General features: G+C 40.4%; 1 protein-coding gene across 4 annotated transcripts in view; it reads left to right on the top strand.

Annotated features, from left to right (window-relative positions):
• Positions 1–25,120, top strand: part of LOC139367125 (RNA-binding Raly-like protein) — a 153,026-nt gene that overhangs the window by 105,913 nt on the left and 21,993 nt on the right. For all 4 annotated transcript variants that reach the window (XM_071105185.1, XM_071105186.1, XM_071105184.1 and 1 more), the window contains exon 3: positions 23,591–23,666. In XM_071105185.1, coding sequence (XP_070961286.1) covers positions 23,591–23,666 — 76 coding nt within the window. The remainder of the gene's footprint in view (positions 1–23,590; positions 23,667–25,120) is intronic.

Genomic DNA, 25,120 nt, shown 5'->3' with positions numbered 1-25,120 from the left:
AGTTTGTGGCTTGAGATAGTGAAGTTCTAGATCAAAGGTAGGTCTACATCAAGAAGATTCCTGAATATATTAATCTCAGAACTATAATCAAAAGCGTATATATTCTATTCCTTTTGATTTTCAGTTGAGGAAAAATCTTGGTGGGTACATTGAAAGACTAGCGTTTGTATTCTAACACACACATTTTACTCCAAGAGACTCTTTTCAACGGGAAAATATAAGATATAAACTATACGTTGCATGGATTATCATGATGCTCTCAATAATATGATACCTTGCAATAATCCCTTAAAACCAGTAGAGGGCCCCACAGGAAAGGAATGAATGATGGCTTGCCAGTGAAACGTTTCATTATGTTTTTAACCCTTGCCTCAAGGAAGGCACACTGATTAAAGCGTTCGTCAGTTTGTTGATTGTTTTTTATACAGAGGGGAACACTGATTGACTGTGTAGATTTGTAGTCTGTAGGTAGGCTAAATGCATAGTGCTATGTGAAAAAATGGCAAATAAAAATTCTGAATATCCATTATGTGCAGAATTTACATTGAATCCATTTCGTGGGAATTCATCCTCCTTCCATTTGAGAAGAAAAAATAAACAGGTGTGATTTATCATTTTAGAGGAGAGCTGTAGACACAGAGCTGTGGAATATTGATGGGCTTCTAGCTATTTCCATACAATGCAATTGGATTTTATATTGTTCATCTTCACTGCATAATTCTTTACAGGCCCGCCCAAAATTGTAATTCCACCCGCATAGAGACACTGCACAATAGCTGAATAAATAGCACAAGATCAACATACTGATCCCATACTGCTTTGTCTCCTTAGCAACCCAATCCCCTTTATAGCCTGATAAAAATGTCCTCAAGTATATGTCTATCCAGAGGTGGTGCATGATTGAATGTTGTAGCGACCCTGTCTATAGCTAGGTTTCCATCCAATTGGCGACAGATTTTCATGCTAGTAGTCTAAAATCCGCGAAAAAACAATATGCGCATTTTCCTACAAAACATGTTTCAATCAATTTGATTTATTGCAGATAAAGGGATGTGCGTGATGAGGTAGTGCACATGTACCGAATAAAAACACATGTTAAATGGGTTTCCATTGTATTTTCAACTCTACTGATCGTTTGCTCATCAAAAATGTTTCGTTATATATAGCAGGTGTGCAAACTGGCTGTGTTGGCTAGACGCACATATAGCCTACATGATGAGATTATTACGGACAAAAGAGCGAGATTATTTTTATTTGTCAAACGGCAGCCAAGCATCGATCATGTTACCAAAATATTTATTGGAAACGAGCATAAAGCTCACCACCTTTCACCACCCTGTGATTTTCATAATAACGTATTTCATCTGTAGCCTATTCAACTGCACGCTTTCCCGACGAGTCGTTGTCGGCAGACAACACAACATGTCATCCCGTGTCTCCACGTTTACTTCGACTTGATGATTATTAAATCAATATTTGTGCATGAAAGCGTTTCCACTGAAAGCGTTTTCATTTTACTGCCACAAAAAGAACACGCATTGTCGAGTGTATTTTGTTTTGTCAACATTTGGAAAGTATACTCATGGCCATAAATATTTGGACATTGACCAAGTTATTATTGTTTTAGCTGTCAACCACATCATATTGGAGCTGCCATTAAATAATGAATATGAGCAGAAAGTGCAGACTTTCAGCTGTAATTTCAGGGTACTTACATCCAAATCGGGTGAACGTGTAGGAATTACAGCACTTTTTATATTTGGTCCCCTGCTTTTTAATTAGAGACCAAAAGTCCTTGGACAATTGCTGCTCAACTGTTCCATGGCCAGGTGTATGTTATTCCCTCATTAGTTAATTTACAAATGAGCAGATAAAAGGTCTAGAGTTGATTTCAGGTGTGGCATTTGTGCTTGGATTCTGTTACTGTTAACCCTCAATATAAAGTCCAAAGAGCTGTCACTGCCAGTGAAGCAAGCCATCATTAGGCTGAAAAATCTAAACAACCCTATGAGAGAGGTAGCAAAAACATTAGGTGTGGCTAAATCAACTATTGGTACATTCTTAAAAAGAAATAACGCACAGGTGAGCTCAGGAACACCAAAAGGCCCGGAAGACCACGGAAAACTGTGGTGGATGACAGAAGTCAACAATTAAGAGAAGACTTCACCAGACTTCATCCGAAGCATACCACCTCCTCTGTGAAGCATGGTGGAGGTAGCGTTATGGCTTGGGAGTGTATGGCTGCCAATGGAACTGGTTCCCTTGTATTTATTGATGATGGGACTGCTGAGAAAAGCAGCAGGATGAATTCTGAAGTGTTTAGGGCTATATTATCTGCTCAGATTCAGCCAAATGCTTCAAAACTCATTGGACTGCGCTTCACAGTGCAGATGGACAATGGCCCGAAGCATACTTCTAACGCAATGCAATACTTTTTAAGGCAAAGAAGTGGAATGTTCTGCAAAGGCCAAGTCAATCAGCTGACCTGAATCCAATTGAGCATGCATTTCACTTGCTGAAGGCAAAACTGAAGGTAAAATGCCCCAAAAACAAGCAGGTACTGAAGACAGTTACAGTAAAGGCATGGCAGAGCATCACCACGGAAGAAACCCAGCATCTGGTGATGACTGTGGGTTCCAGACTTCAGGCAGTCATTGACTGCAAAGGATTTGCAACCAAGTATTAAAACTCTCAATTTAATTTATGATTATGATAGTTTGCCCAATTACTTTTGAGCCCCTAAAATTGAGGGGCCATGTATAAAAGTGGTTGAAATTCCTACACGGTTCATACAATAACTTTGACAAAACGCTTAAATTAAAGATGAAAGTCTACAATTAAAGCACATCTTGTTTGTTTCCTTTCAAATCCATTGTGGTGGCGTACAGAGCCAAAATGATGCAAATTGTGTCACTGTCCAGATACTTATGGACCTGACTGTATACTGAAAAATATTCTGTTTCCATCAGGGCTGTAGTGGCTTTTTTTTATCCGACATGTACTTTACTCGCATAAAAATGTTGGCTGGAAACCTTGTTATTGGTAAATAAAATACAGTTTTTGTTGAGTGAGTTAATTGTATTGGCACAATAACACATTGTGGATGCCCCTCACAAGCGCATTCTTCTGAGTTGATGTACCTCACCCTTAGGAATTTACTACGTTGGTGTCAGAAGTGGGATTGGGCTGCAGTTGGGCAATTGGTTATGCATCTGGGTGTGAAAGAAACACAATCAGCCTACTGCAGTGCGTTACCCCTAATAGCCAAGGAGCACGCCTTGTAGACAGATGCTTTTGGTCTCCAATGGGGGAATAATGTAGTAGACTGGATGAGTTACTATTTATCATTAATAATAGCGACAGTAATGGTTCATAATATATCCACATTTAATTCAAGTGGCTTCAGAAAGTATTCACATTCCTTAATTTTTTAAAACATTTTATTGTGTTACAGACTGAATTTAAAATTAATTCAATTTAGATTTCTTTGGTCACTGGTCTACATACAATACCCCATAATGTTAAAGTGGATTTATGATTTATGAAATGTTTACAGATTCATTAAAAATGTAAACCTGACATGTCTTGAGTCAATAAGTATTCAACCCCTTTGTTATGGCAAGCGTAAATATATTCAGGAGTAGAAATGTGCTTAACAAGTCGCATAAGTTGCATGGACTCTGTGTGCAATAATAGTGTTCATCATGATTTTTAAATGACTACCTCATCTCTGTACCCCACACATACAATTATCTGTAAGGTCCCTCAGTGAATTTCAAACACAGATTCAACCACAATAACCAGGGAGGTTATGTAACCTTTATTTAACTAGGCAAGTCAGTTAAGAACAAATTCTTATTTACAATGACAGCCTACACTGGCCAAACTCGGACAACGCACAGCCAATTGGGTACTGCCCTATGGGACTCCCAATCACGGTCAGTTGTGATACAGCCTGGATTCAAACCAGGGTGTATGTAGTGACACCTCTAGCACTGAGATGCAGTGCTTTAGACTACTGCGCCACTCAGGAGCCCAATGCCTTGCAAAGAAGGGCGCCTATTGGTAGATGAGCACAAATAAAAAAGCAGATATTGAATATCCCTATGAGTATAGTGATGTATACACCCAGTCACTACAAGAATACAGGCATCCTTCTTTACTCAGTTGCTGGAGAGGAAGGAAACCGCTTAGGGATTTCACCATGAGGCCAATGGTGATTTTAAATCAGTTACAGAGTAATATTCCAAAACATGCATCCTGATTGCAATACGACATTGAATGTTCCTGAGTGGCCTAGATACAGTTCTGACTTAAATCAGCTTGAAAATCTAAACTATGGCAAGAGTTGAAAATGGCTGTTTAGCAATGATCAACAAGCAACTTGATAGAACTTGAAGAATTTTGAAAAAAATAATGTCCAAATATTGTACAATCCAGGTGTATGAAGCTCTTAGAGACTTACCCAGAAAGACTCACAGCTGTAATCGCTACCAAGGGTGATTCTAACATGTATTGACTCAGAGGTGTGAATACTTATGTAAATGAGATATTTCTGTATTTCATTTTCAATAAATGTGCAAACATTTCTAAAAACATGTTTTCACTTTGTCATTTTGGGGTATTGTATGTAGATATGTGAGAGAAAAAAAGAAATTTAATCCCATTTTGAATTGAGGCTGTAACACAACAAAATATGGAATAAGTCAAGGGGTATGAATACTTTCTTTAGGCACTGTACATCTATGCAGAATTATATGAGGACTTCTTTCAGTATTGAAAATCCACGAATCAAGTAACTGCTGTTGCAGAAGAATGAAGGGGGTTTGAATAATTAACCCCAAGGCTTATCGTGGTTTGAGTAAATCGTCGTGTGTGCTGCCTGCTAGGCTAACTGGATATCCGTCCTCAAATAATTCATTCGAGAGAGCATCCCAAAATTGATGATGGGCCAGCCATAGGCTACTGGCATGATTCTAAAACGAAGAAACCCCCCTCTCTGAATGCTGCGATTGGTATGGCCCTTACTCAAGAAGTGTTTTCAATTCTCCTCTGAAAAGGCAGATTTATTTCAAGGCATATACCAGGTTGGATGAGGCTGACATTCTTGTGCCATCGACGTTGTTTCAAAGGGGTTTTCATCTCGCAAAACTGGACCCGTACAGAATGACTATGTATAAAGGAAAGCGTCGTAATCAACGATGTAAGTCGCCCTCCATCCGTACCAGTCTACTTGATTAGAAAAAAAACATCTGTTTTTGTGTAGCGCGTGCATTTATAGATATTCTAAAGTTAACGATATGAACTCTGTTGTATTTGCTGTTTTTTTTTTTTTTTTACAGTTGTATTTATTTTGATAATTCCACAAAACTATAGATTTAGGGGATGGATCAACCAAATTCGCCTGGGATTGGTGCGATTCGACAAGAACTACATTTTTTAATTCACGTTTTAGTATGGGTTAAGGCTGAACAATTGAATAATTTCAAATTAACACGCAGATAATGTTTTCAGAGGTGTTAACAATTTGATTGTGAAATCAAAATTATTTAAAAAAAAAAGTTATATTTAGGTTATGAAACCTGTATGTACCTGTACCTGTAGGCTATTATGAAATACAGGTATAGGTAGGGTATGGGGTATTAGTGTTACTTTAAGTGTAAAATAAATAATTTAGTTTGTAAAAATATTTTTTTAAATATTTTAATTTTAGTAAAGCAATTTATCTAAGACAAATATTAAAGTCTATGATAATAATCCTGTATTCTTAGGTAATGGGTATTTTAGTCAAATGTCAGTGAAAGGTGTCATTATAGTGCAATTGTGTGTGCATAATGAGATTGCATATCTGTGTCTTTTCCATGTCTCAGTTATAGTTGGGATTTTGAGTCTTAAATCGTAAATATCTAAGACTTTGCATTTAAGGAATATTCTGAGATCAGCACATGCATGTGTTTGTGGCCAGACCCACACCCTTGCAACTCGGTAGAAACAATTTACAATGTTCACAACTGCCTCTAACGTTATAGCGTTTGAGAGAAGTGTATTTTTGAATATTTGCTGCAATAGATTCGGTTCAAAGTGTGATAGCTACCCTTTTTAAACATCCTCTGTGCGTCACGAGTTTTGACCCTCCAGACGTCTGCAGCTGTCTTTTGTTTCAAGTAGGCATTTCCCCCCAAGAGTCCTAGTTGCAGTCTGCAGTGCAGGGCAAATTAATGGAAGCCCGCCGTCTCCTGCTAAACCTCTGCAGATGTTATCTGTGTTCTGTCTGTTTTGCCCTGACAGAGAGGAAGCGGGATGGAACGATAGAAACATGGCAATGAGTGGCAGCACTAAGATCCTTAATAGCACCCTGTGTCAAGTCAAGGGCCCAAATTAGTTCTGTGTAATATCGCCTAAACAAACCTTATAGCATACAACAGCAGCATATTACTGTATCTTCGTTTACATCTGCCACCATAGCAGATCCTTCCTTGAATTGATGGTTAAAGGGATAGTTCGCCCAAATAACAAAATGACCTATTGGTTTCCTTAGCCTGGAAAGAAATGTATTGGGGGAAGTGTATTTTTTTATGTTTGCTGCAATAGATTCTGTTCAAAGTGTGATGGCTAGATATGACAACAATCCATGCTTTGGTTTAGTTTCCCTGGCACAGTTTTCAAAATGCATTTGTGGCACAAATCCAGTTTAAGTCATGGGAAATCATTCAAATCCCCAATAAATCAATTTTTTTGCGCATCATATTCACATCATCTATAAGTGACTTTGATTAGCTTTTTTATTTGATTTAGTATTTTAGAGACTTTCGGATGATTTGGACATGAAACATTGTAATATCAGTCCCATGACTTAAATGTGATTTGTTCCACAAATGCTTAAACATTTACATTTGGAAAAAGAGCCAGGGAAATAAAACCAAAGCATGGATTGCTGTCATACCTTGTCCATAGACTGCTTTCAAGGTAAGGAAACCAATGTGCTATTTTGTAATCTGGGTGAACTATCCCTTTAAGGCAGGCCTATAACTTCCAAGTGCTCCCAGTCTTAGTGTTTAGACCTTGGTATTTTGGTATTTTATTAGGATCCCCATTAGCTGTTGCAAAAGCAGCAGCTACTCTTCCTGGGGTCCACACAAAAAATGAAACATTACAAAATGCAGAACATCAATAGACAAGAACAGCTCAAGGACAGAACTACATCATTTTTGTTTTAAAGGCACAAGTAGACTACATGTCAATGCATACACAAACTATCTAGGTCAAATAGGGGAGAGGCGTTGTACCGTGAGGTGTTGCTTTATATGTTTTTTGAAACCAGGTTTGCTGTTTATTTGAGCAATATGAGATGGAAGGAAGTTCCATGCAATAAGGGCCCTCTATAATACTGTACGCTTTCTTGATTTTGTTCTAGATTTGGGGACTATGACTATCTCCCTAGAAACACTCAACTCAAGGATATAAGCCTGAAAAGTGTCACTAGTGAAACAGAGATCGCGCTTGTCCTGGACATGTTAGGTGTCTGTCAGCATGGGTCTAATGAGGTCCCCTGTCTGATGAAGTTGGCTGACATATTAAACTACTTTTCTCCCCCAGCACCTCTCCAGTCTCCATATACACACTGACTATTGCCTGACTATTGTGTGTGTGTGGGTGGACATTTGCCAGGGCAAACACCAATAATTAGTCACACACACACACATCGTATGCAAGAATGACTGGCAAAAATGTACACACACATTCTGGTGCAAGAATGACTGCCAGCTTCTAGTTCACATATTTTAAACTTTATAATGAGGTCTGATTTGTGTGAAACCCCATAGGAAATCCACCAGCTATATAGAGCAACAGGCTTGTGTGACTGACATTTTCTTGTATTAGGTCTAATGTGAGAAGTTAATGGATATGTAAACGACTCGGGGTTGCCACAACAATATGTTCAACACTGAAGTAAATGGCTCATACTGTATAATATATGTCAGATGTTGTACTTACTTGGTAGTAAGAGCACTTTCAGATTTTTTAGGGCAACAAGGAATAACTTGATATTGACAACAAACAGACAAACCATCAACCTTTTTGGTTTGAGGTTCTCCCGTAGCTTGTCAGTACTTAGATGTCATGTTCCTACCATACTTTTATTAACTGACACTGTATATCTGTGTTATTATTAGATATGCTCTTTATTGCCATCTCGAAATGAAATATACATGTTGTACAGAGAAGTGCAAGGTGTTGTGATGTCAGCCCTGTTCAAAGAGATCTTTGTCATACGTTTGACACCAGAGAGTTAGATAGTGGCGGCCTATTTTTAGAGTTCATACTAGGCAGTCAGAGAGTTGCGGTAGAGAGATATACATTTGTAGTGGTAACCTGGTTATCATGGCCTATCATGATTACATGTATTTCAAACCACAGAATATCAAAGGGAAAACGCGTTCTAAAACGTGTTCATGTTTGTTTTCTCCTACATGCCTCATTGCTCACAATCAAATTATCACAAGCCTTTAAGCTAATTAGGTTCCTATCCCTCCAGGGCCTTGCACACTGCAATATTTATCAGTCTCTGAAGGGGAATATGGTTCAAGCCTGATTTCTCTGCTTTTTAACGAAGTGCATCATTGTTTACGGAATGGAAGGTAGCCAGCTCGCTTGATTTCACAGTTCATATCAAAGTGCTATCTCACCGGGATACCTTTTCCCTTATCTGTTATTCCGGTCCCTCAGGGCCATGGATTTGGAGTTGATCCATTTAGACTATGTGGTACTCATAGTGTAGAGCTTCAGAGACTAACTGGGACAGGGGAATGAGACTAAGTCCTCTGTGTTCTGTTCACTGTAATGGAAAAAGGTGTCATATAAAGTCCATGCAGAAGAGATAAGAAACTCTGCCAAGCATTTAACATCTGTTCCATGTTAAAACTATTTATGGTTTATAGCCAAAAAAACAGGTTACAATACTAAACAAAAATATAAACACAACATGTAAAGCAGGGCTGCTTCCTGGAGATCTACTGTCCTGTAAATGTTCAGTCCAACCCTAATTTAGCAGTTTGATTCAGCTCGTTAAGGTCTTGTTGAGCAGCTAATTAGTAGAAGAAGGTGTGTTGAATTAGGATTGGACTGAAAATCCACAGGATGGTAGATCTCCAGGAAGAGGGTTGGGCAGCCCTAATGTAAAGTGTTGAACCATGTTTCATGAGCTGAAATAAAACATCCCAGAAATGTTCCATACACACAAAAAAGCTTATTTCTCTCAGATGTTGTGCACAAATTTGTTTACATCCCTGTTAGTGAGCATTTCTCCTTCGCCAAGATAATTCATACACTTGACAGGTGTGGCATATCAAGAAGCTGATTTAGCAGCATGATCATTACACAGGTGCACCTTGTGCTGGGGCCCCCAAAAATGGCCACTCTAAAATGAGCAGTTTTGTCACACAACACAATGCCTCAGATATCTCAAGGTTTGAGGGAGTGTGCAATTGGCATGCTGACTGCAGGAATGTTGCCAGAGAATGTAATGTTAATTTCTCTACCATAAGCAATGTCGTTTTAGAGAATTTGGCAGTACGTCCAACTGGCCTCTCAACCGCAGACCACGTGTAACCACACCAGCCCAGTACCTTTACATCTGGCTTCTTCACCTGCGGGATTGTCTGAGACCAGCCACTCAGACAACTGATGAAATTGTGGGTTTGCACAACCAAATAATTTTTGCACAAACTGTCAGAAACCGTCTCAGGTAAGCTCATCTGTGTGCTCGTCGTCCTCACCCAGGGTCTTGACCTGACTGCAGTTTGGGGTCGTAACTGACTTCAGTGGGAAAAAGGCTCACCTTCGATGGCCACTGGCACGCTAGAGAAGTGTGCTCTTCACAGATGAATTCCGGCTTCAACTGTACCGGGCAGATGGCAGACCGTGTGTATGGTGTTTTGTGGGCGAGCGGTTTGCTGATGTCAACGTTCTGAACAGAATGCCCCATGGTGGTGGTGGGGTTATGGTATGGGCAGGCATAAGCTACGGAAAGCGGACACAATTGCATTTTATCGTTGGCAATTTGAATACAGAGATTCTGTGACGAGATCCTGAGGCCCATTGTTATGCCATTCATCCACCGCCATCACCTCATGATTCAGCATGATAATGCACAGCCCCATGTTGCAATAGTATGTACAAAATTCGTGGAAGCTGAAAATGTCCCAGTTCTTCCATGGCCTGCATATTCACCAGACATGTCACCCATTGAGCATGTTTGGGATGCTCTGGATTGACGTGTACGACAGCGTGTTCCAGTTCCCGCCAATTTCCAGAAACTTCGCACAGCCAATGAAAATAAGTGGGACAACATTCCACAGCCCACAATCAACAGCCTGATCAACTCTATGCGAAGGAGATAAATGAGGCAAATGGGGGTTACTGGTTTTCTGATCTACTCTCCTATCTTTTTTTAAGGTGTCTGTGACCAACATATGCATACTGTTGAAGTCGGAAGTTTACATACACTTAGGTTGGAGTCATTAAAACTCATTTTTCAACCACTCCACAAATTTCTTGTTGGCGGTTAGGACATCTACTTTGTGCATGACACAAGTCATTTTTCCTACAATTGTTTACAGTTGTTTACAGACAGATTGTTTAACCTAAAATTCACTGTATCACATTTCCAGTGGGTCAGAGGTTTACATACACTAAGTTGACTGTGCCTTTAAACAGCTTGGAAAATTCCAGAAAATTATGTCATGGCTTTAGAAGTATTCAATAGGCTAATTGACATCGTTTGAGTCAATTGGAGGTGTACCTGTGGATGTATTTCAAGGCCTACCTTCAAACTCAGTACCTCTTTGCTTGACATCATGGGAAAATCTAAAGAAATCAGCCAAGAACTCAGAAAAAAAATTGTAGTCCTCCACAAGTCTGCTTCATCCTTGGGAGCAATTTCCATACGCCTGAAGGTACCATGTTCATCTGTACAAACAATAGTACGCAAGTATAAACACCATGGGATCACGCAGCCGTCATACCGCTCAGGTAGGAGACGTGTTCTGTCTCCTAGAGATGAACGTACTTTGGTGTGAAAAGTGCAAATCAATCCCAGAACAACAGGAAAGGACCTTGTGAAGATGCTGGAGGAAACAGGTACAGAGGTATCTCTATCCACAGTAAAACAAGTCCTATATCAACATAACCTGAAAGGCCGCTCAGCAAGGAAGAGGCCACTGCTCCAAAACCGCCATAAAAAAGCTAGACTATGGTTTGCAACTGCACATGGGGACAAAGATTGTACTTTTTGGAGAAATGTCCACTAGTCTGAAGAAACAAAAATCTAACTGTTTGGCCATAATGACCATCGTTATGTTTGGAGGAAAAAGGGGGAGACTTGCAAGCTGAAGAACACATCCCAACTGTGAAGCACGGGGGTGGCAGCATCATGTTGTGGGGGTGCTTTTCTGTAGGAGGCACTGGTGCACTTCACAAAAATAGACATCGTGAGGTATGTGGATATATTGAAGCAACATCTCAAGACATCAGTCAGGAAGTTAAAGCTTGGTCGCAAATGGGTCTTCCAAATGGACAATGACCGAAAGCATACTTCTAAAGTTGTGGCAAAATGGCTTAAGGACAACAAAGTCAAGGTATTGGAGGGGCCATCACAAAGCCATGACCTCAATTCTATAGAAAATGTGTGTGCAGAACTGAAAAAGCGTGTGCGAGCAATGACCCCTACAAACCTGACTCAGTTACACCAGCTCTGTCAGGAGGAACTGGCCAAAATTCACCCAACTTATTGTGGGAAGCTTGTGGAAGGCTACCCGAAACATTTGACCCAAGTTAAACAATTTAAAGGCAATGCTACCAAATGCTAATTGAGTGTATGTAAACTTCTGACCCACTGGGAATGTGATGAAAGAAATAAAAGCTGAAATAAATCATTTTTTTCACTTCACATCACTTTTTTTCTGACATTTCACATTCTTAAAATAAAGTGGTGATCCTAACTGACCTAAAACATAATTTTTTTACTTAGATTAAATGTCAGGATTTGTGAAAAACTAAGTTTAAATGTGTTTGGCTAAGGTGTATGTAAACTTCAGACTTCAACTGTATCTGTAGTCCCAGTCAAGCGGAATCCATAGATTAGGGCCTAATGAATTTATTTAAATGTACTGATTTCCTTCTATGAACTGTAGCTCAGTAAAGTATTTGAAATTGTTCCATGTTGCGTTCATATTTTTGTTCAGTGTAATTTTGATTGAATATGGCTAAGGATACACTCAATGCACTGATAATGAAATTCTAGGCCAATACCGTTTAGCAATATTTTCTCGATCATGCAAAGAACAGCATTGTAGAAGTTACACAGAAAATAAACTGTGGATGAGCAACCTGCATACCATAATGCACACAGGACCACACAAACATACTGTGCACACTATTAATTATCCAGAGACATACTGTTTGCATAACCCTGCTTAGTTAAAAGAGAGACAGACAGACAGACAGACTCACAGTTTTTCTTTAATATGGATTTTAATGAATTGCCTTGTTCTGTTTGATTTGCGGAGGTCTACAGGAAAACACCTTGACATGCAGAGTGCTCAAGCCTCAATGGCAGCCAAGTGTTTACTGTGTAATGAAATCACAGTGTCACCTCGGGCTGCGTGTAGCCCTTCCCCACTGTTACCCTCTTTAGTAGCCAGCCCTGATTAGTAAACAGGTAGGCTCTCTGTTGAAAGGTCTGGCATTGAGCCAGCAAAGAGGAGAAAAGAGACGGAAGTGGTCAAGTGACAAAGGACAGTGTAAATGGTTTTGGCAGGATGGGCGACGCTTTCTATATGTGACCTCTGTTGAAGGCCGCACTGCTCTAGGAAAGGGAAGGGATAATAATAGTGTCTCCGACTGGAGGGAAGGAAAAGTGATGTCTGTATTGCAACCAAACCAGGGTACATTAAGTCTTTATTCGTCTGAAGAACAGGCGGTGGTGACGTTAAAGGCAGACATTTTTATTTGATTTGATTTGATTTTATTAGGATCTCTTTTAGTCCTCATTTTGACTAATCTTCCAAGAGTCCTTAAACATTAAAGTACAATTTATAATACGATCACATTTTCACATAAAACACACTGTTACAAACAGACATAATACACTGGCATTTTGACCAGATAAATACTCTTAACAGTTTGATTCCTTCATCTACCATAGTCCTGCACATCCTTCCAATTTATTATATTTAAATGGTTCTAAAGTATTGTTTGAATTTATATGTTGAAAGGCTTCTGGTTTACTGAGATAAATTATTCAATTTCTTTATTGCTCTGAATCTAAATGTTATTTTGCCTGTTTCTCTTTTCTGTCTGGAAAGCACATAGATGGTGGACAACCTATTCTTAGTATTTATTGAATGTATGTCTCTTACTAACTGAATATTGTTGTGAATGGAGTTGGGCCGTTATAAATGGTATACATTGTGAAATAAAATAAGCATGTTTTTTTTTCAATTATCTTGTTGATTGATGACCAACCAAGCGCATTTTGCATGACTACAACAGAAGAACCATATATCCACCTTAAAACAATCCTTGCTGCTTTGTTCTGTGCAATTGGCAGCCTCCTAATTTCACTTGCTGATGCATTTCCCCAGACCACAGAACAGTAGTTCACCTGACTCCCAATTAATACTTGGGATAGTTGCTTAAGAATCTTTCCCGGTAAATATTTAGCTATCCTTCTGATCATGCATGCAGTTTTAATATATATATTTTAACATACGTTAGTTATTTGAGATGACCATGATAAGCAGTTGTCTAGCTGCATCCCTAGTAGTTTGGTTTTTGCCTATTCCTCAGTTTGTACTCCCCCCATACTTAATTGTTCCTGGGGAAACAGACCAACATAACCTTGTTCAAAACACGTTTGTTCCGGCAAACCCACTCCCTGATATTTCCCAGATCTACTTGTAGAGTTTGCTGTACCTATTGTACCGATTGTCTTGCTGTATAATTTGTAGTATTCTCTGCAAATATAGTAGCTTGAGTTTCAGATAAGGCATAAGGAAGGTCTTTGGTATATATTAAGTAAAGAAGTGGTCCAAGGCAGCTGCCCTGCGGTATTCCACAGTTTAAAGCATGAGGGGAAGAAAATGACCCATTGATATAGGTGGACTGTTTCCTGTCAGTTAGATATGACTTTACCCGTTTCAGTGCTGCCTCCTTAAACCAGAATGTAATCATTTTTGTCAAAATTATTTCATGATCCACTGAATCAAATTCTGCACTAAACTCAAAAAATAGTACACCAAAAAATCTGCCATTATCTATAGCATTGAGCCACTGGACAGTCATGTCAACCAATGCAGTGCTAGTGGAATGGTTTGTCTACTCACAATACCCTCCGATATCTTACTGAGTGATGGGAGTAGACTAATTGGTCGACTATTGGTAGGCGTAATGGGTTCTTTGCTGTCTTTCAGGATTGGCCACAGTTTAGCATGCTTCCATACATTTGGAAATGTCCTCTTTTCCAGTGACTAATTAAATATGTATTTCAGTGGAGCTGCAATCTGTGGAGCAGCATAGCAAAATAAAGAATTGTCCATAAGATCATAAACCTGTAGATTTACCATTGGGTAATGACTACAATAGGTTTAACACCTCCTTTACTGACACCATTTGTAGACTAAAAGAGCTGTTTTTTTGCTCATAATATGATCATCAATCAATTGGACAATAGCTTGTTTGGAAGAATGGGTGTCAGCAAAATGATTGGCATTATCAGCTTGTTTTGTTATTGTTCTCCCGTCAATCTCCGCTCTAGATGGGCATGATGAGATAGCCCTTTACTGTATTCCATACCTTTTTTAGAATAGTTTTTACAAACAATAAATGCATTTTTGTAAAATAATGTTTTTTTCTTGCGATTTAATTTAACTGCATAATTACGTAGTGTTCTACAAATCTGTTAATCAACTTCTAGTTTAGATTTAGCTGCGAAGACTTTTGCCATATTTCTTTGCAAAAATGCCTCACCCAGTTCATCATCAATCCATGGAGATAAACGAGCCCCAACTGTACTCTTTCTTACTGGGGCATGATGGTCCATTACCTCAGTGAGCAAATCAATAAAACATTCTGTAGCTTGATTTAAATCATCCTCAAGATAAATCAGCTCCCAGGGTACAGCAGCCAAATCCTTTTGAAGTAGCTCATGATTAAATGTTTTAACATTTCTCCTGACCACAACCCTCTGGGATTTCTGTGGAACCTTGGTGTTTATGGTTATGGTCACAATATTATGGTCTGTCCAGCCCACTGGCATTGATCTGGCTTTTAAGCATTACAATGGTATATTACAGAAGATCAGATCAGTGCACGTGTCCGAACGGTGACCTAACTTAGTTGATGATCTACTATTTGTTTCAAACCACCACTCTCTGCATGCCTCAATAATTTAGTTACGTTTGAATTATTATGATCCTTCCAATATATATTAAAATCACCCAAGATAAGTACATCTCTGTTACTATCTTTGGCCTGGTCAAACCCAGCGTATAAGTCATCCAGATAGGACACCTTAGACTAGAGCTTGGAGATCAATACACACATCCTACCAATATGGATACCTGGTAAGGCAGATGTACTTGAGCCTATAGTGCCCCTATTTGACATACATTAAGGTCATCCCATCCACTTAAAAGGTATATGATTCTAAATGGACAGTGCTACGCCCCCACTATTCCTGTCCCGTCTAAGTAGACTATATCCATGAATGTTCATTTGTTTGATTTGAACATTGGATTACAATATCCAGGGAGTTACTCTCGTTTCCCAATACAATTAGCCGTTGATGTAAAGTTTATCCATCACCAAGGATACTCGTTGGTTCAGACAACGCTTTTCTTTCATGATGGGATACATTTTTTTTTCTCCTTTCATTGATCTCCGGGGGGGGGGGGAAATTCCAAAATCAGTGTTCCTGAGTTCACTGCCCCTGCTCTTCGTCATTACCTTTTGCTTAAAATGTTCAAAACATGCAATAATAACCCAAGGCCTATTCCCAGAGGCCTTACCCATTCTATGGACTCTGTAGAATGTGGCATTACACACGACATCTGTGAGCAGTTTCAGTTGAGTTAACAGTGTCGGACAGTGTCCTCACAGATTCTGCTGTTGTCATTCTCCGGTCCCCCTGGAAATATGAGATTGTCTCGCATTGATCGACACTGCACATCAAGCAAGGTTTCTTTAAGTTGTTTGTTCTCCCTTTGCACCACCTCCACCTTGCCATGAATAGAGTCTACAGTACCTTTCAGCATCGTGTTCTCTTTCCTTAGATCATCAATCTGACATTGGCATAATGTAGTATATTCAAGATATCAAGTTTGGCAAGCCTTTCATTGATGGATTTTAACAAGTCCATATCAATAAATCCCCTCACTCTCCACGCGCGCCCTCTAGCTTGGGGATGGTTTGATGCCATCGTTGATACCTTGATACCTACGCTTGGCCAACTTGGCTTTGGTTTGTTTTGTTGATTGTTTTTTTTTGTCCTTAACAGTGCTTGAATCCTCTGAAACCTGCAACGTGTTTCTTTGAGCTCATAAGTATCTCTCGTGAATCAACCGATGGATGATTCATTGGATTCTGAATCATCCATCGTGTTTGTAGGCAGAGTAAAACAAAAATGAACAAAACAATGGATTTATCTTTCCGGGATCAATACAGGCCGTCGGTAGATACATCCAATACAAAAATAAAATCAAACGATTGTGTACTCACACCTGCCTGTTATATTGAAATATTTGCCGCAAACAATTAACCGAATCTGCCACCAATTTCACCTTCGTGTGTCAGCTTGATTTGGCCAGAGGGAATGAGAAGGATATTCGCCAACTAGACAGCTCTTTCAGGTAATCCCTTTGCGGTAGCTATTCTGTCGGCTCTTGAGCATAATAAGTGTTCTCAGGCCTTTGCTCTAAGGGCTAGGTGGACCATACATCTTATTTCTCTGCGTCAACAATTCACATTCTTTGTACCTCACCCACGTATGACATAATAAAACCTAGTACATTAGGTAATTCCAGTGTTCAACATTGTTTATATAAGAGGCTAGAGATTTATTTTCTATAGATGGAAAATCTATATTTTTTTTAAAGGCAGCAAAAATGTCAACGTGAACACCAGCAAGAATCAAAGGCAGTTTGAGTCAGACAATGTTCTTCCCACACTTATTTATACTGAAGACAAATGTGCCGTCTTTTCACTGAGCATTGCACTGAACAACTTCAGCATAACCTCCCTCCTCCTCATCTTTCTCCATACCGACTCTCACGTCTAAGCAGCACAGTCTCAGTTAGAAAGCTATTTCAACCCATCTTAAAAACAAACTTCTGATGAGCTGTGTGGGTTGGCCACTGGGTGGTCTGACAACAATCTATTCTACTAAACGCTGCCAGCTCTCCCGCCTCGCCTCACGTCCATCACAAGCACGTCTCCTCCTCTCCTCCTCTGCTCCTCTGTTCTTTTTCCCTTCCCTCCCGCCGCTTCTCGCTTTCCATAATTAGTTACTTCGTTCAATTAATTAAGACGGAAGCAAGATTGGCGGCAGCAGACAACTCTCTTTCTCCCTCGCTCCCTTTAAGGTTTATCTTGTCAAAGAGACAGCAGGGCTAGGAGGGGGGGAGGAGGGAGGGTGCATGGTCAATTTGACAAAGATGTATTAGGAAACGCCAGTATTCGGGGATACAGAGTCTGCGTCTGTTTGAGGGAGATGTAAGGGATGTGTTTTTCAATGAGAGAGAGAGAGAGAGAGAAAGACAGAGAGAGAGTCAAAACAGCAGGTCCGGGACAAAGTAGCACGACCGGTTAATCAGGTCAGGGATCCACAGCTGCAGGCAGAGAGAGAGAGAGAGAGAACAGCAGTCACGCCGGATCAAGAAGCGCCTGGGATGCTTTCAGACCAGGCAGAAGCATCGACACTGTGATTAATCAAGAGATGCTGTTGTAAGAGTCTGATGCACTGTAGGTCTGATTTTATCTATGTGTTTACCATGGAGCTGTGAAACAGATGGTAGCCTAGGATGACTCAGTCTAATGTCTGGCCGGGACAACTGTCGGAGATGAGATGTGACTGTAATATATAGCGAGACCGCATTCAACAGAGCTCATTCCATTGAGTCACTGCCCAATGTCAAGCCAATACTGAAGCATATTTCTTAAAGGTGAGGCTGTTCAAAGATGGAGTACTTGGTTTATCTGGTGATTGTACATGGGTGGCACAGTGTAAGACAACTAGAAATACAGTTATGAAAATAAAAGAGTATACCTATGGAAAAGAGACCATATTTTGCTAATATTTTAATATTTTTATGACCAGAAAATGGATTAAATAGTAAAACGCTCCCACTTTTCACTTCCAGACTCCATGTCTCTCACTCCTACACTTTTGCTCCCAAGTGGCACAGCGGTCTAAGGCACTGCATCTCAATGCAAGAGGCATCACTACAGTCCCTGGTTTGATTCCAGGCTGTATCACATCCGGCCGTGATTGGGAGTCCCATAGGGCGGTGCACAGTTGGCCCAGCGTTGTTGGGGTTTGGCCAGGGTAGGCTGTCATTGTAAATAAGAATTTGCTAGGGTAGTTAGGAGAGAAAAATGTCTGACCTTACTGCCTGGACTGGGTTTGTTCTAGATCTGCTTCAGTACCTTAGGTGGAATCCCTCCCATCAATATGAGTATGTTTTTTTTTCTCTCGCTCTCTCTTTTCCTCTGTGCTGCACCTCCATCCTTTTCTAAATTGTGGTAGTAGCCCTAATTTTATTTTGAAAATGTGCTACTGCCGCTATGGGCATTGCGTCAGCTCGTTTCATCCCTCACTTTGTTGTAATACTTACTCTAATATACCTAATATATATAGTGCTATATATAGTGCTATTATTATATATCTGTGCAAAGGCTACGTTGGTGAGGTGGTATGACTAAACGTTGCAGTCATGGCTTATAGTCAAGGCCTCCACATATTGATACGGTATTATTCATTCCTCGCTTCTAGGGATAATAAGATAAGGGAGAGAGTGAGGCATGACATGCAAGTCTCTCTTTGGCAGCAGAGGTCAGATATGAAGGACACGCGGGTAAGGCTCAGCATTAAGTGAATCTCTCGCTCCTATGGGGAGATGGGAGGGGCACAAATAAGTCCAATAAAAAAAAAGCAGGCCTCCGTACCCCAGGGAGTCACGGATGCATGTTCACTTGTCAGAAAAACACAGTTGAAGCTGAAATGATTCCTCCCTCACGCTCTTTCCCTGCCTCTGTGTCTCTCGAATAGATTTCACCTTGTACCCACTTCTTTCACTTAATCATCCTTTCAGAGAAGATACAGTATAGCTTTCACTTATTCATCCACCTGGGTCATATATGTTGTAGGGCCTGCATAAGATTACGGAAGTGAATGTACTGCAAGTGCAATGACAAATATATATTTTTTGTGTGTGGTGTGTGCGTTATACAGAATACATACACACACTACTGTTCAAAAGTTTGTGGTCACTTAAAAATGTCCTTGTTTTTTAAAGAAAACCAATTTTTTTGCCCATTAAAATAACATAAAAATTATCAGAAATACAGTGTAGACATTGTTAATGTTGTAAATTACTATTGTAGCTAGAAATGGTTGATTTTTTATGGAATATCTACATAGGAGTACAGCCCATTATCAGCAACCATCACTCCTGTGTTCCAATGGCACGTTATGTTAGATAATCCAAGTGTATCATTTTAAAAGGCTGATTGATCATTAGAAAACCCATTTGCATTGGAACACAGGGGTGATGGTTGCTAATAATGGGCCTCTGTACGCCTATGTAGATATTCCATTAAAAATAAGCCGTTTCCAGCTACAATAGTCATTTACAACAATAACAATGTCCACACTGATCAATTTTGTGTAATTTTAATGGACAAAAAATGTGCTTTTATTTAAAAAACAAGGACATTTCTAAGTGATCCCAAACGTGTGTGTGTGTGTGTGTGTGTGTGTGTGTGTGTGTGTGTGTGTGTGTGTGTGTGTGTGTGTGTGTGTGTGTGTGTGTGTGTGTGTGTGTGTGTGTGTGTGTGTGTGTGTGTGTGTGTGTGTGTGTGTGTGTGTGTGTGTGTGTGTGTGTTCCGGTATAAGGTGTATAATATTACTGTGGTCAGCAAGTTCAGTGATTACAGAGTATTGAATGTAGCCATTGAGATGAAGAATTAGTTCTCGTTGTGGATGCTGCGAATGATTCGGTGTGAAAACCGGTCTGAATGGGAAGCTTTCATTTCTCCTGCAGCCAAAAGTCACCAAGTTCTTTCCCACTCCTCCTCTCCACGGAGCTCTGATTTAGGACCATGGACAGCGCCCTTCCTCTCTACGTGTCAAGACTTAACTTGACACCAGCGAGCAGAACTTGAACATTTGTATAGTCATGCCTTGAAATCAATGGGGATATCAAATTAAATGTGCATGCGTGTATGTCAAGTTAGGATTTGGCCGAGTGGAGTGGATGTCTGCTTTAAGTCCATGGACAATGCTCCATATTCTCCGTAGTAGTGGTGCTTGATATCAGCACCACGGACAGCGACACAATATTCTCTGTATTGCACTTTATCAGCACCATGGACAACGCCCATCTTCTTGACCCTAGGAATCTGATTAATTGCATTCATTGTAAGTCATTGTCTCTGTCTCGCACTGTGCTGATGCTCCAGCGAGAGAGCCCTAAGGGCTGGTCTAGGATCAGGCTTCGCTTTCCTTGTTGCTTCTCAAATGGTGTTGCTGTAGCATTGATGGATCTCCTTCCTCCAGTGGAGTTAGCACCTGAGTCAGGTTTATCCTGACAGCCCAGTCAAACTGTTCTAAACCCTCTGGCAAGTGCCAAGTGGAGCCAATGCCGATAGACAGTCTGTCAGGTTGCTGGATGAAGTGTTGTATGGCACAGTGTCAAGTTGTGTGTGCGGGGTTTAACCCATGCAGAGATTGCTCTGTGTTATCCTAAAGTACTACAGTACCTGATCTTTATACCTGTTATCACCTGGGGCATACATGACTTCAAATCGATCTTAAAGGCCCATTGCAGTCAAAAATGTGATTTTGCTTTGTTTTATACAATGAGTGTACAAAACATTAAGAACATCTTCTTAATATTGAGTTGCACCCCCATTTGCTCTCAGAACAGCCTCAATTCATCAGGCATGGTGTCAAAAGCATTCCACAGGGATGCTGGCCCATGTTGACTCCAATGCTTCCCACAGTTGTGCCAAGTTGGCTGGATGTCCTTGGTGGACCATTGGTGATACACACGGGAAAAATTTGAGCTTGACAAACAGCAGCGTTGCAGTTCTTGACACACTCAAAACTGTGCGCCTGGCACCTACTACCATACCCCTTTCAAAGGCACTTTGTCTTGCCCGTTCACCCTCTGAATGGCACACGTACACAATCCATGTCTCAGTTGTCTCTAGGCTTAAAAATCCTTCTTTAACCTGTCTCCTCCCCTTCATCTACAATGATTAAGGTGGATTTAACAGGTGACATCAATAAGGGATCATAGCTTTCACCTGGATTCACCTGGTCAGTCTATGTCATGGAAGGAGCATGTGTTCCTAAAGTTTTTTATATATATATTTCCACACTATGAGGTTGGAATAATACTGTGAAATTGTGAAAATTATGATACCGCCTTTCTAGTGTAAGAGCTGTTTGAACAGGCCACCTGATATTTCAGCCTGTTTTGGTGGGATGGAGTTTTGGCCTTCCATGGTGACATCAACATGCGGTAAATTAGTTAAAAGACCATTGAAGAAAGGGTTCCAAACCTCTCTGCCTGTAACAGCTAGTTTTCAGTTTTCCTCTCCCCACTCAGACCACTCCCAGACAGTCCAACCTAAATTCTTGTTTGAGAAATTGCTCTTTGCCAAGATGCTATTTTTGTTTATTTTTGACCATTTGTAATTGAAAACAATCACAGTAACGTACTTAACTGTTACCCAAAAATGTTTGATATCTTTTTGTGTCGTTACTGTGGAAGAAATCAACCCAGATAAAATGATTATTTTAGTCACACACACACACACCTAGGTAATAGGATTATATTAAAGTTATCGTCACTGATAATCACCACCATACACACACACACACACACGATATCTCTCCCACATTCTAAATAAACAAGGCGGTGTTTTAGTATGTCTGACAGGGTAGTGTACAAACAGCCGTGGGCATAATCACATTTCTGTGGAGAGTGGAGGGGCGGGAAGCTAGGCTGCAAAATCCTCCCGCCGTTTATTCTGCCTCTCCCTGCTATGATCTCACTAGTGAGGTTCAGCTGCTCCCGAGTGAGCTCAGCCGGGTCCACATGCATAATTTAGACTAACATCTGCTTAGGTAGGACTGACTGGAAGTGCATCTTAAAACAGTGGGATGTGCATACACATGGTATTCTGTTGGGCACAAAAGGCTTTGGTGAACATCCTGTACTGTAGCTCTCATCGAGGTGTCTTGTTTTGTGAGGAGTGATGTACTTTCCTGTTCCTGTCTCTCTTGTGTTGCCATTTCAGAATGACCTTGCAGCTCAAACAGGTCTTGAGCATCTTTGACATGCAGTAAAAAAGGATGAATTGTGCAGAAGGTAGAAGTTGTGAAGAAGACCTTGTAAAAGCCTTGCTGATGTAGAAATAGCTATTTGAATAGCCTATACACTCGGTGTTTGTGATCACAGTACATCTGATAAAGAGAGTCAGATAAGTTGAAACCTTCAAGGGTGCCGGTCTCATACGCACATGAGCAAGTACATAGACAATAGGATACCAAAGGGAGGGAAATAGTTGATGTCATACATACTTGTGGATAACGAGAAATAGAAAAAAAGCTGATGTCCTTTCCTTCAACTATCTATTTTCTACCCGAACAATGGATGGTTGTAAATTAAAGAGCATTCGCTCTACAGCATCCTTACCTTGTTGGGTTCTCTTCTCTCAACAAGGAAGCCCATTCTGTAAATGAGTAATGAAGGACACTCTGTATTCTCTCCCTCCCCCTTACACCTGGATTCGTATTGGTACCAAGGTTGTTATGGCTATCTTCAGAGCACTTTAGAAAATAGCTTCACGCAGGAAAGTTTCAAGGAGGATGTCGGACATATTCGCATATAGACTACTATATTATTTGAAATGGTAAGTTACCTGGAATTGTTCAATTAAAGGTATTTGAATCTCCCCAGGACTGAAGATGACAAACCTTGCACTGTATTGCATCAAATCAGTCCTCATTGTACACCACATGTTAAACATTTAATTTACACACTAAATAATGATATCTGATGCTATTTTTGCATCCCCTTACTGAAAAGGGTTCTTCAAAAACCGGACTTTTTCTAGTAATTTACGCTGCACTGAAGTGTTAAATTGGATTAGATGCCGGAACGGTTTTTCAGTGACAGGATTGGTACTGACATGAGTTGCCGGTACTTTAGGTATTTGACTGTTTTAGGGAAGGAAGGAAAGAGTGGATGAAAAAAAGAAAAGCTGAGTAAAGAACTGCTTTTTATTTGTATGTTTTTTACAGACATAAACATGGCAGGGGAGCCCAAACCGTACCGGCCCAAGCCAGGCTCCAAACGGCCGCTGTCGGCTGTTTACAGGTAAACCCGTAAAGATCTCTCTCACTCTCTGTCCCTCTCTCATCTCTCCCTCTCGGCTATGGGGAGATGAGGAACCTGTCTAAAGTGTGTGTCTGAGGCTTTCTCCTACTGTAACAACTTGTAAAGGAGTTGGATTAGTTATGTGGTGTCAGGTGAAGGCTAAGGAGTGATGCAAATTCAGATTATGTCTAGGAGTTGGCGAATCAGCAAGAACCTATAGAAAACTGGGGTTAGCTGCTACATTAGGCTAAAGATACTCTGGCTTTGTATGAGAACTCTGGCATCATTATTTTGTCAAAGGTCAGTGTTCTGTGTTTTAACTCTAGGATTGTGAGGGGAAATAATCAATGACATCGATATGGTTTTAAGTCATTAACAATGTGGGATTTAGTTTGCCCATGTTTCTCAAGAGCACATCAAATGAGAACCATGACAACTTCTGGTAAAAATGTAAATTCTCATTTCCCAATTGAGTTTACTCCCAAGGTACTAGTTATTAGACTCTTGACATGTCCTTAAAATCGTCAAGTATAACAGATCCAACATAAGAGGCATTCCATGCACAAAAAAAAATAATATGAAGGCTTTATTACACATGGGCCTAATTTTTCTCCCATACACGTCTCATGATCATTAAAGCTTTATTTTCTTGTCAATGTATAATACACTCAGTGGTCAGTTTGTTAGTTACACCTCCACATTCATGAAAATGGTTCGCTCCTACAGACAGTGAGTCATGTGGCCGTGGCATGCTACATAAAGCATGCAGAAAGCATTGAGGCAATCAGTTACTGTTCGATTGAACATTAGAATGGGCAAAAGAAGTGACCTAAGCGACTTTGAGTGTGGTATGATCGTTGGTCCCAGGCGCTCCGGTTCCAGTATCTCAGAAACGTCCGGTCTTTTCACGCATTGCAGTGTCTGGGGTTTACCGAGAATGGAGCGAGAAACAAAAACAAAAACATCCAGTCAGCGGCAGTCCTGTGGGTGAAAATAGCCCATTGATGAGAGGTCGGAGGAGAATGGCAAGAATCGTGCCATGTTAACAGGCGGGTCACAAACAGGCAAATAATGGCGCTGTACAACAGTGGTGTGCAGAACACCATCTCGGAGCACACAACTTGTCGATCCTTGTCACAGATGTGCTATTGCAGCAGACAACCACACTGGGTTCCACTCCTATCAGGTAAAAACAAGAAGAAGAGGCTCCAGCGGTCACTAACACTGGGCAATTGAGGAGTGGAAAAACATTGCCTGGTGCGACGAATCCCCGTTCCCTGTTGCGTCATGCTGATGCAGGAAGTCAGGATTGAACTTAACTTTATATAAGCAGCATGAGTCCATAGCCCCATCCTGCCTGGTGTCAACAGTTCAGGCTGGTGGTGGCGAAGAATTCAGAATGTTCTGGAGGCAAATAGGGTTCCGACCCGGTACTAGATGGGTGTACCTAATAA

Source organism: Oncorhynchus clarkii, chromosome 15 (assembly GCF_045791955.1).
Source record: "Oncorhynchus clarkii lewisi isolate Uvic-CL-2024 chromosome 15, UVic_Ocla_1.0, whole genome shotgun sequence".
In the NCBI taxonomy this organism is placed as follows: domain Eukaryota; kingdom Metazoa; phylum Chordata; class Actinopteri; order Salmoniformes; family Salmonidae; genus Oncorhynchus; species Oncorhynchus clarkii.
Note: the sequence above shows the minus strand (reverse complement) of the source record. Positions and strands in the feature narration are given on the sequence as shown.